The 11,198-nt window shown below is 67.5% G+C and overlaps 1 protein-coding gene across 1 annotated transcript; it reads right to left on the reverse strand.

The window, feature by feature from the left end:
- Nucleotides 1-372: 372 nt before the first annotated feature.
- Nucleotides 373-10,931, reverse strand: ADAM8 (ADAM metallopeptidase domain 8). The gene is made up of 24 exons (XM_047701707.1): nt 10,409-10,931; nt 9,466-9,575; nt 8,565-8,641; nt 8,396-8,474; nt 8,229-8,305; nt 7,762-7,945; nt 7,414-7,476; nt 7,268-7,336; nt 6,990-7,159; nt 6,786-6,867; nt 6,464-6,615; nt 6,206-6,383; nt 5,930-6,019; nt 5,653-5,842; nt 5,479-5,560; nt 4,977-5,139; nt 4,421-4,498; nt 3,905-3,989; nt 3,199-3,304; nt 2,677-2,827; nt 2,173-2,238; nt 1,910-1,960; nt 1,058-1,135; nt 373-742 (listed from the first exon to the last, which is right to left on the reverse strand). Exons 1-24 carry the CDS (start codon nt 10,449-10,451, stop codon nt 692-694), a joined length of 2,475 nt encoding a protein of 824 aa, XP_047557663.1. The 5' UTR covers nt 10,452-10,931; the 3' UTR covers nt 373-691.
- Nucleotides 10,932-11,198: the final 267 nt, after the last annotated feature.

Below are 11,198 nucleotides of genomic sequence, written 5' to 3' on the forward strand. Positions count from 1 at the left end.
CGCCGCGGGGACGCCTCCGGGCCCGGCTGCTGGGGCCGCTTCGCCGACGGCTGACGGGCGGCCCCGCGGCCCCCACCCTCCCCGGCCCGCCAGTCCCCGGCGCCTCCCCGCCGGCCCCGCTCAGCCGCCGTCGCCGAGTCCCGGGCCGGGGGCGCTTGGGGCGGCTGAGCCGGGCCCGGCCAGCCGGGCGCGGGGGCCGCCGACGGCAGCGGAGAGCCGCGGCGGCCGGAAGGGGCGGGGCGGAGGGCGGGGCGGGGCGGCTGACTTCCGGCGGGGAGGGGCCGCGCGGCCGGGGAGGCGGGTAGAGGGAGGCGCCGCCCCGCGCTGCCCGGCCGCGAACGAGTAGTGACTCGCGCTGCACAGGGTCGCGCACACGGTCCCGCGTCGATTTAATGACGGTCCCGACCGCTCAGACCCGGTCGGTGACTTGGTCCGAAAACACTTCACGGCAGCTCCGGGCCCGCTGCCGGCGCGGGGGCCCCTCGGGGTGCGGGACGCCGGGGGGGGGGGTCCCGGGAAGGGGGCGCGGGGGGTCCCGGGAGGGGGGCGGCCGGCCGTGGCTCCTCTGCGCGCGCTCCTCAGGCCCGACGGGTCCCCGGGGACGGGGGGCGGGGGCCGCCCGACCCGAAACCTGCGGGGAGGGCACCGCGGTCCCCACCCGGGCCGTGGGCCGATGTCCGCAGTTCCCGCGTCACCTCCGCTGCACCGGGGGCCTCGGAGCCGCCTTCGCACCCGCGGCGCCCTGGGAGGAGGAAGGAGAACCGGAGCTGAACCGCGGCCGGAGCGCTTCCTCGTGCATTCCTCGAAACGGAGGTCACCGCGGCCCACACCGGCCGCGACCCGCCACAAGCCTAGCCCCCGCGACCCCAGCCTGGCCCCCTGGCTGACAGGAGGAACAGATGCAGGGGCAACAGGGGCGGCTCGCAGAGAAGTCCTGACAGGCGCAAGTGGGTGTGAGACAAGGCCGGTGGACCGTGACCCCGGGGCAGTGCCCCAGCCAGCCAGCCAGGGAGACCACCCGCCCTGCTGCCCAGCGCCCTGGGGGAGACAGGCTCACCTGCACGAGTCCAGGGGTGGCCCTTCCCGTCCCAGGCTTGACTGGAGGCATCGGGGGTGGGAAGGTCGGCTTCACACCCTGGGGGACAGACAGCAGACTCGACAGCGTCGAAGGCCCCATCTTCCCCAGCACTGGCTCTGCTCCCGACCCCCTGGCAAGCTTCTCCACAAAGAAGTGCCCCCAGCTGGGGCAGAACCCCCTCCTGGCCCATCAGCTGCACTCTGGCTCCCCACCTCCCCTTCTCCCTCAACGTCCCCACCCCACCGCACCCTACCCCAGCATTTCCCAAAAAAGGCTCTTAAATGGCCAGAATGTGGGTCTTTGGAAGTTCAAATGCTGAGAATTCACACTAAAGTCGGCCTCTGTTTACACTTCCGCTTCCTCTGGGCAGGCAGGGCAAGTGCTCCCAGGATCTGGGTGCAGGAAGGGAAGGCCCAGCGTGGGCACTGGCCACCCCCCTCCAAGGGAAGACCCTTGGTGTGAGCAGCTCCCCTGAAGCCGCTCCCCGGCTAGACCGTTGCTGCCCCTTTGTCCAGTTTTCCTCTCGACCCTCCCCCAAGGATATTTTTGCGGCTTTGCGATAAATCTAAAATTAGTTCAAAAAATTAAAAAAGAGAATTTCTATGAAGCAAACACCACAGTAACGGTGGCTCCTGGCAGGGTCTCCGGATGGACGCAGCAGACCCTGGGGGATCGCAGCGTAAGGAGTCGTCCGCCGCGCATCTCAGAGCACTGGACTTGAGCTCCAAAAGGAAGCCAGGACACCACAGGGTCTGGCCAGGAGGGGCCCGGCAGCCAGGGAAGGGCACGCGTGCCGCTGGAGGAGTCTCCAGAAGGGCAGAGGCTTCTCACCTGCTTGGGCTTCAGCTCAGGGAGGCGCTTGGCAGGAGGAGGAGGTCTGAGCTGGTGGGAGGGAGAAGCGGCAGTCAGGGCCCCTCAGTCCCCTGGGTTTAGTAAACATCCTCTCTGGGCTGGGCCATCAGCCTCCAGAGTGTAGGGGCTGCTGCCCCGGGGTCCCCAGCTCACCAAATCCAACCCCCAGCCCCCGCACTCCTCGCCTAGGACCCACTTAGTGCTCCCAGATTCCCTGGCTGCTGGGTCCCACTGCTGCTCACCTGGTCTGGGGGCGGCCGGGTGTACACAGGAATGGTGAAGGGTGGGTTGGACATGGTAACTGGAGGCTGCAGGGAACAGGGTGGGGACCTGGGTCTCACAGGGAGGCTATGTCCAGGGAGCCCGGCTTTGGAGGTCCCAGCCAGAACCCGAGGTTCCCACCCCTCCCAGAGGAGGGAGAGTAAAGTGCACATGGAGGGCTCTGCCCTGCCCCACCGATCCCCAAGGCTGAGCCCAGGTGCGACTCCCACCCTCCCCTTTGTCAGCCTTGTGGAGGGGCCCAGAGATGCGGGGCAGGGACAGAGGGCATCTGGGCCTTAACACCTCTCTGTCCATCCTGCAGAGGCCGAGAGCCTCATGTCCAAGTCCAAGGTCTAGTCTGTCACTGGCTCATGCGGGTTCTCAGACTGTCCACCCTGAAGCCTGCTTCTGCCTCTGCGGGGCAGCTCCAAGCCCTGCTGGGAGGGATTGGGGATGGCCCAGGGGTGGTGGGCTGCACTGCTTACAGCAGGGGGCGGCTGCTTAGGGGTCGTCCTGGAGACCATGGGCCTGGTGGGCTGGCTGGTGGCGGCTGGAGCCCCACCCTTGGCTGGCACACTGGGCCCCTCATGGAACAGGGGGTTGGAGAGCCCCTTGGCAGTCTTGGGCACTGAGCTCCTGGGGAGAAAGCAAGACTGGTCAGTGTGTCCTGGCCTTGGGGTCTGGCCCAGGGAATCGGGCTCCTGGGTGTGTCCTGCAGCCAGCAAGATGGGGTGAGGTCCCATGGCAACTCCGTGGGCAGCTGCCCACGATGGGCAAAGCCCATATCATCCCAGTGCTCTGGCACTGATCAGGGTGGGGACGGAGGGGCTCTGTCTGGGTTTACCACCCCCACCTGTTGGCCACGCCTGTCACCTGCCCGGTCTTCAAGAGGCAGAGGCCCCAAGCTCTCTGTGCAGAGGGCTGTTCCTCTTCCTCAAACAGCAGCAGGACGTTTCCCAATTGTGTATGCACGGGAAGTGCTCCTTGCAACCCCAGAGCACGCTCACCTCCCAGAGCCTCGGTTCCAGGCCTTTCGGTAGAAGACCACGCCTGCCAGGAGAGCCACCAGCAGCACCACAGATGCCAGCAGGCCCACCAGGAGGCTCCTGGACCCTGTGGGGGTGCAGGAGACCAGGTGTCAATAGGGTAGTGAGGGCCCCAGGGCCGAGGAGGGGACTGTTTTCTCAGGCGGGGACCCAGGACCCCAGAGCCCACGTGAGGAGCCTCAGCACTGAAAGCGAGTCTGTTACACCAGCCCTGTGGGCTCTCAGAGCAGGGGCTGGAGGGCCTGGTGGTGACTGGCCCCTGGCCCACAGTGACGTGAGCAGGGTCTGGCCAGGCTCAGGAGGCCATGCTGCTGTGGGCAGCCGTGTGCACAGTGGAGAAGACACTTGCGGGTGTGGGGGGCCCTCAGACTCCTACGCTCAGAAGGCGGCCGAGGACCGAGCAAACCGGCTTGCGTCCTGTCGCTACGACTGTGCCCTCCCTCTAGGACAGGCCTCTTGCCTGTCTCACATGGGGCCCAGGCAGCAGCCGTGGGGTCAGAAAGTCCAGGCCGAGGGCCGCACACCTGCGTCTTTAGCAATGCCTGATGGACCTGAGGGCACGCGGTGTCCTTCTCAGCCCAGCCCAGGTGGTCTGAGGAAGGACGGAACCTGCACGGGACCCTATCAGGCCGTGCAGGCACGAAAGCCCCGGGGTTGCCAGGCCTACCTGTGTGCACGTGGGGCAGCAGCTCTGTGCAGTGGGGCGGGGCCCAGCCTGGGTGGCAGTGGCACGCTCCCTTGTGGTTGCACACCTGGGGGTGACTCGGTGTGAGGACCAGGCCGCCATATACCTGTCTGCCGCCTCGCCCATCAAACGTGCGGCCAGCAAGGTGAGCTCATCTGGCGGCTTCCTGTGTGCTGTCCTTGGGGCACACCCCCAAACCTCCCTGAGACTGGGGGTCAGAAGGGAGCACCCCAGCCCTGGTGTTTCGAGCTCTCAGCGGCTGACTGTCCCCACATCGTGACACACATTACTGACAGCTGAGAGCTTTCAAGTCTGCCAAGCCCCAGCCCATGCGTCCACCGGCACCACTGCCCCAGGCCTCGGTGTTCACATGGGACACCCAGATCCCACCAGCCTCTGGCAGTGTCCCCTGCTGGGCCTGGGCTCATGTGAGCACGGCCTACCGGTCTGCTTCAGCCCCAGAGGGCGCGTGGCGGGACACCCCATGGGCTCACGTACCCCGTGGTTGTTGCACTGGGCAGAGCAGTTTATGGATCTGTAAACGTGCAGGTGCTGGCAGAGTCCTTTCCAGCAAACCTGGAGGGCAGAGGGGATCTCCTCAGGCAGACATTCTAGACCACTGCCTGGAGCCCCTGTGTCCCCACTTCTACCATCAGCTGACGCGAACCCTCAGCCTGATTGGGGAGCGCTGGGGGAGGCAGGCCGGGGCCATCACACCCAGACTGGCCAGGCCACAGTGGCCACCAGGGCCAGAGGGCTGGAGTCCCCCATGCCCAGAGAGGTGTGGCCTTGCAGAACAGAATGGTCTTCACACCCCGTGAGCGGAGGACTGGCTGCTTGAGCACCTCCCGTCCTCCTGCAGCGTCTCGACTGAGCACACACAGGAGCCCGTGTGCACAGCCCTCAGACCACGTGGGCTCGCCTGTGGGACAAGTGTCTAGGACTGCCACATGGGGCGCGTCCAGGCTCACGTCTGGGTCACAGCCCTCAGAAGCCCCTCTACGCTGCAGCCAGTGGATGTGCCCTGCAGCAGACGGGGGCTCGGGGAGCTCACCCTCTCCTCGCCGCACTTGGTGCCTTCCGGCACTGGCTCATATGCAGCACCTCCCTCCAGGGCGAGAGCCTGGCAGGTGCCCGTACGCAAGGTGAGGGTACAGGAACTCCGCTCCGGCGGCTTCCGTCCGCCCTCACAGTATAGAGTGCCACACATGTCGACCCTGTGGACTGAGAAGCCATGCAGCCAACTCTGCTGGGTCTCCTGTCTGATGCCTGTGGGCCCTCCCTTAGGAGGACCTGGGGAGCTGCAGGAAATGAGGCCCCGAGCCCTCGGATGGGGCACCTACCCCACCCCCAGTGACAGCGACACATCCTCCCTCCCATGAGGGCAGACAGATGCTCAGGCCTGGGGGTGCTGGAGGGCAGGGTGGACCCCCTGGAAAACCCTCTGACTCAGACCCCAGACTCCTTTGTGCAGAAGACCCTCTTGGGCAGCCCCACTTCCAGGGACATCCTGTGGCCCTCGACCCGGCGGGGTCAGGCCACAGATGACCACTCACCTGCCGGAACCATACGCGGGCCTGCCCTGGCAGCCTGGGGAGATGCTGTAGGTGTAGCATGTTTCCTTGGCAACCTGCGAGCCTGTGGGGGCCCAGGAGGGGTCAGTCCTCTGGCTTGGGCCCCGCGATGCCCCGCAAGCCTGTGGGCACACGGCCAGAGCACACATGTCTCACCTGGCCCCCACAGGTCCTGGCACCTCTGGGCCAGCGCAGGGCAGACCCCATTGTAGCAGTAGCCCCCTGGGCAGGGTGTGCCGTTCTCCTGGAAGACGTCCTCCGGGCACACTGGCCGCTGACCATCACAGTACTCCTCAAGGTCACACACATCCTTTGGGGGACGGCACAGCTCACCGGCAGGCGTCACCTGCCCAGCAGAGCAGAGCTCACGTGCGCTGTCAGCCATTTCCTTGGGAACCCTTCCCACCGACTGGCCTGGGGGCCCAGGACTCACCCTGCAGTCCTGGCAGCAAGCACCCTGGGCACAATGGGCCCCTGCGGCCAGCTGGCAGGTGGTGGCGTTGCAGCAGGGGTTCCGACAGGCCTGGAGGGCAGAGGCAGGAGTGGGCTCCAGGGCGGACCCTGGGCCCCCTCCCCAGAGGCCCCTCCAGGTGGTGACAGGGCTCAAAGAGCAGAAGCGTTCTGCTGTGTGGCCGCGGCACACGGGGCGGCTGGTGGGTCACGAATGGGCGTCCGTGCGGGCAGAGGGCGGCGGGCATTTGGCCTGTACCTGGGGCGGGCCGCAGTCACACTGCTCCCCACGCTCCACAAACTGGTTCCCGCACACAGGGTCGCCCACCATCCGGCTGGGGTCCGGGGCGTTGGCCAGGCAGGCTGTGCGAGGTTCCTCCACGAACATCTCCAGGTCGGCGCGGCTGCACTGGCTGAACATCCTGGGGAACTTAGAGCTGGGGGTGCAGGGTGGAGCCTCGGTCAGGGTGTGGGGGCACCCTGGACACCCCACTCCCCGGGCAGCCCCTGGCCTCACCCGATGCTGGCCGCCATGATGCAGCCTCCGCCCTCCCGTGGCACGGGGCAGTAACAGCCCTGGACGTTCTCGTCATGGTCCATGCCCAGGTTGTGGCCCATCTCGTGGGCCATGGTGGATGCGACACCGACAGGGTTCTCTAGGTTGTGGTCCTACCGGGAGAGGCCGCACCGGCTAAAGCCACACCCCGTCCCGCCAGTACCACTTCTCAAAGCACCCCTGCACGGGGCGGCGGCCCCCAGGTGTTCCAGCCCATGGGGACAGTGTGGGGACAAGCATGTGGACCTAGTCCTCAGGGCTCCCCATCCAGAGGCCAGCAAACCTGGTTCACAGCCCCTGAGTCCTGGGAGCACATGGCCGACACCTTGGCCAGTCCCACGGTGGTCCCGGTGAACTTAACGCCACTGGAAACAAGAGCAGTGGGCAAAGGTGGACGCCCCGCAACTGCCTCCGTCCCACGTGCCCCGGCGTTCCCACGCAGCCCCCCAGCCGCAGGGGCCCGGATCTGCGCCGGGCGCCCACATACGTGATGAGCTGTGCGTTGTCGTGCTGGTGCCGTCCCACCAGGCTCTGCGTCCGCCACCGCAGGAAGTTGTCCAGCGTGGTGTCGGGGTTCGAGCTCACCTGAATCTCATCCTCTTGGCTCCATATCTCCAGGCCCACCAGGACCACACGGAAATTGAGCTCCTGATAAAGCTGGGAGGGCAGGGGAGCCCCAGGTCAGGCTCGGGGACAGCGAGGGCTGCAGACACAGCCCCGCTCCCTGCTGGCCCAGTCCGCTCGACCACCGAGATTTCTACCCACCTTGTCCACGTGGTTCACCACCTCCATCACCCGTCTGCGCACGGCGGCTCTGCTCCCCAGCCGTTGGAACTGGAGGAAGGCAGGCCCTCAGAGGCACGCGCCCACCAGCCAGCCCCAGCCCTGCCCCCGCGCTCCGCCCGCACTACCTCTGCGCTGTCGGTGACCACATACAGCTCCACATAGCGGGTGTCTCGGGGCAACGGCCCGTTCTGGGGGCACAAGACGCTGGTCAGCTGCCCCAGCCACAGTCCTGGCCCAGGCCCAGTGTTTGCACACTGACCCTCTCCCGGGGTCCTGGAGCTGGCACCCGGGCCCCTGCTCGGGACTGAGGGTGCCATCCAGGAGGCTCCAGCTCAGGCCAAGGGGCGATCTCGGTAGCCACTGGCAGAGCCAGACGCAATGGCCATGGGGACCCCCAGCCGAGCACAAGGAGGGTCTGGGGGATGCAGTCCCAGGGGACGGGGGTGAAGCAGCTGGTCCGGGCCCCCCCTTACCCGGGGCCTGAAGGCTGCTGAGGTCCGAGGCCCCAAGGCTTGCTCCAAGCTGGTGTCGCTGACCCCACAGGTCCCAAGCTTCTGTTGCAGATGCTCCGCCCGGTACAGCGCGTGCCGCCCCTCTTCGCCACCCCTGTCCAGGGGCTCGATCACGTGGACATCCGAGCCAGCCCGGAAAAAGCCCCTGAGGGTGGAGGGAAGCCAGGCGGTTCTGAATCGGCGCACTGCCCCTCCGCCCCCACCCCGCCCACAGGCGACTGGGAGGACGGGGGTGGGGGGGTACACGGGACAGGCTGCAGGGCCCGCGGGGAGCCCCACAGCCCGGGGAACCTGTGACTTCTAAGAGGCCACAGTCCGTGTGTGGGAAGGTCACCACCCTGAACCCCTCTCTTCTCGGCCTCTGATGACTTCTCTGGAGCAAGTGGGGGACAGCTGACACCCCCACCCCCCAGGTCTGCGGCCCCCACCTGAGGCCCACACAGGTGCTGAGGCTGGCGGCGGAGTGCCGGTGTCCCTGCACGTGGCCGTGGTAGAAGCAGTGACCCTGCAGGAGGGGGGAGGTGTGAGGGGCCTGCAGCTCTGAGCCCCCCGCTCCGCTGGCCGCTGGCCTCTCCAGGGCTGTCCTGGGCCCTACCTGCCTCTGTCGCTGCTCCACCACCTGGGAGCCATTGGCAGCCCTGTAGGTCTCCGTGTAGCCCGAGCCCACCAGGTCCCTGGAAAAGAGCCGCTGTGGTTCCCGGGGCCCTGTCTGCCCCCCACTAAAGCCGCCTCTGGCCTGGCAGAGTGGCCGGGCCTCTACTCACCTGTTCTTCCTCAAGTGCAGGGTGAAGTTGTGCCCCTGGGTCCCAAGGACGTAGCTCACGCTCTCCGGGTACAGGTCCTGAACCAGGGGACAGGGAGGGGTCCAGGGTGAGGGGCCCTAACCCAGGGCACACACGCCTCAAACCTGGGCACGCTGGGGCTGGGCTGGGGGTGCAGTCAAGGCCAGGGCACCCTGAAATCTGAAAGCCCCTCAGAGGACCTCGGAGCTCTAGACCTCAATTTCCCCATCTGTCCACACACGTAATGACTAGATCCCCTTTCCCAGGAAGCACGGGGATGGGAGACAGGGCCCTGACCGGCAGCCCTTAGATCCAAGGTAGCAGAGGAGATGGGGGCACATGACCGAGCACACCAGGGGAGTGCCTCCAGCCTGCCGACCTCTAGAAGGCTTTCTCCAGATACCAAGGTCAGGACAGGCGGTCCCACAGGGATTTCAGGAATGCCTCCAGGCAGCCCTCCTCGGGGAATCCCAGCCCAGCTCCAAACGCCCCACGAAGGTGCGTCATCACAATCACCACAAACCCGTCCGGTGACACGCCCCAGATGAGCCATTCCCTCGGGCCTGAAAGGGATCAGACTTATCCTGCCAGTGAGTGAAACTGTGACGTGCCCTGAGCCATCAGGGCTGCTGAAAGGCAGCGGGAGCAGCCCCAGGGGCCCCCCCTCAGCAGAAGCCACTCACCTCGCCCCACCCGCCGGGGTGGGGGTGGGGCAGGCTGAGGCAGGATGCGGGGAGGGGGCTGAGGGTGGAGGAAGTGCGGGCAAAGACAGCCCTGCGGGGCCTCGGGGCCGCTGCTCACCGGGCACGCTCGGAGCTACAGACAGGACAGGCTCCGGGGAGCCAGTGGGGCCCCCCAGGTCGGCTTCCCCGCCCAGACTTACCAGGTGGGAGGGCAGAGCTCGGCGGGCACGGGCACGGGGTGCTGGCAGGCGTCGGGGCCACACCACCTCGTACTGCTCCACGTGGGGCAGTGGGCTGCTGGGGGCTGCCACTGTGGGCGAGAAGGGGGTCAGCCGGCCAGTGGTGGGCCTGCACCTCCTCCCCTGGGTGGTCACCACAGAGTGTGAGCACCAGGGATTCGGAGCCCTGGGTGGAACCCACCGGGCTGACCTAGACCTGACCTGACCTCCTGTCCCCTCCCCTCCCCTCGGGGGATAGGTCTGCCCTCCTGCCTGCAGGCCGTTCCCGAAGCCCAGATCCAGCAGCTGTCAGGTGTCCAACAACAAACAGCCCTGGGAGTGGGGTGAGGCCCAGAGGGCGGCCACCCGGCAAGGTTCTTCGGTCCTAGAGCGTTAATGGATGAGACCCTCATCTAGCAGAGCACCCGCAGAGAGGCTCCGAGCAGAGGCCCCCCAAGCTGGGGTCTGGGCCACCACAGAATTCAGCCCAGAAAGCTCCCCAGAGCAGCGGGGAGCCCAGAGGCCGGTGGGGGGCGGTCCCAAGGGACTAGACTACCCCCTCCGCCCTCCTCCCCCAATGCCCACCCTCAGCTCCAGGTCACCGCTCCTCGGTCCTCCCTTCCCTGCCAGGCCAGGCGACCTGGGTGGGCGTGGGCAGTCATCCCAAGGCTCCAGGTGGATGGGGAGAGGCGCGGTTCTCCCCGGTGCCCTGTGAGTCCCCAGCGGGACCAGCGCTGGGGAAGCGCCCCAGGCGGCTTCTCCCCCCAGTTCCCTTTTGAAGTTTCCGTCTGCCACGCTGGGCCTTCCCGGTGAGGACTCCCCTCGGCGCGTCCGACCCGGGAGACTGACCCGGAGCTCGGCAGGGTGCGGAAGGCCAGGGGACTCGCCGGCGCCCCGGACGGCGGCCCCTCCCCGCAGCACTCACCTAGCAGACACAGGGCGAGCAGCGGGAGCCCCAGGCCACGCATGGCCGGGGCGCGCTCGGGGGGCGTACACTGGGGTCCTGGCCAAGAACAGGGCGCGCACGGGGCCCGAGGTCTGGGGTCCGGGGTCCAGGGTCTACCGACGCCGCGCTGGCAGAGGCGGCTCCGCGCGGGGGAAGAGGTCTGGCTCCGCCGCCCCGCCCCGGAGACCAGCCCCCGGCCTGCAGCCTATCGGCCCCTCCGACGCCGGGAGGGGCGGTGCTTGGACACCGGCCGGGAGGGGCGCCTCGCCCCGCGGATTTCCCGCGTCTACTCCTGGGCCCCTGCGGGCTCCTGAACAGCGCCTGGTGTCCCGCACGAGGAACAAGCTTCACAAATGCGGATCGATTTAAGGGGGGGGCGGCAGACAATCTGAGCCCCTCCCTGGAAGGTCGCCCCTCTGCTCTGAGCAGAAGCCCAAGCTGGCCTAGCCCAGGGGCCTGCTGGCCGGGCAGTGGCTTGGACATGCTCTGTCCGGGGCGTGGCAGGGGGGCTCAGGGGCGCAGACTTCCTGCGCAACAGAGAGCTACCCACGCAGCGCCCCAGTGCCTCTTCCTGCTCTGGGGGGGGGGTGGGGCCGCCCCCGCTCTGGCCTGGCACCTGGGTTCCTCCCGGTGGGTCCCTGTCACCTGCCCACCCAGACCGCCTGCGGCTGAACCATGTGGCTCCGGAGCTGCTTTCTGGACAATCTCCCTGAGATGGCAGCGTGGGAGCCTGTGCTGCCCACCGGCAGTTCCGGGCCAGAGGGCAGAG

Source organism: Lutra lutra, chromosome 14 (assembly GCF_902655055.1).
Source record: "Lutra lutra chromosome 14, mLutLut1.2, whole genome shotgun sequence".
In the NCBI taxonomy this organism is placed as follows: Eukaryota; Metazoa; Chordata; class Mammalia; order Carnivora; family Mustelidae; genus Lutra; species Lutra lutra.

Excerpts from the sequence above, each read along its gene's own strand:
- ADAM8 (XM_047701707.1), bottom strand. The coding sequence starts at position 10,451 with ATGCGTGGCCTGGGGCTCCCGCTGCTCGCCCTGTGTCTGCTAG. Across the intron at positions 8,475-8,564 it reads CTGCACTTGAGGAAGAACAG|GGACCTGGTGGGCTCGGGCT; the intron begins GTGAGTAGAGGC and ends GCTCTTTTCCAG. Across the intron at positions 2,828-3,198 it reads TGGAACCGAGGCTCTGGGAG|GAGCTCAGTGCCCAAGACTG; the intron begins GTGAGCGTGCTC and ends CTTTCTCCCCAG.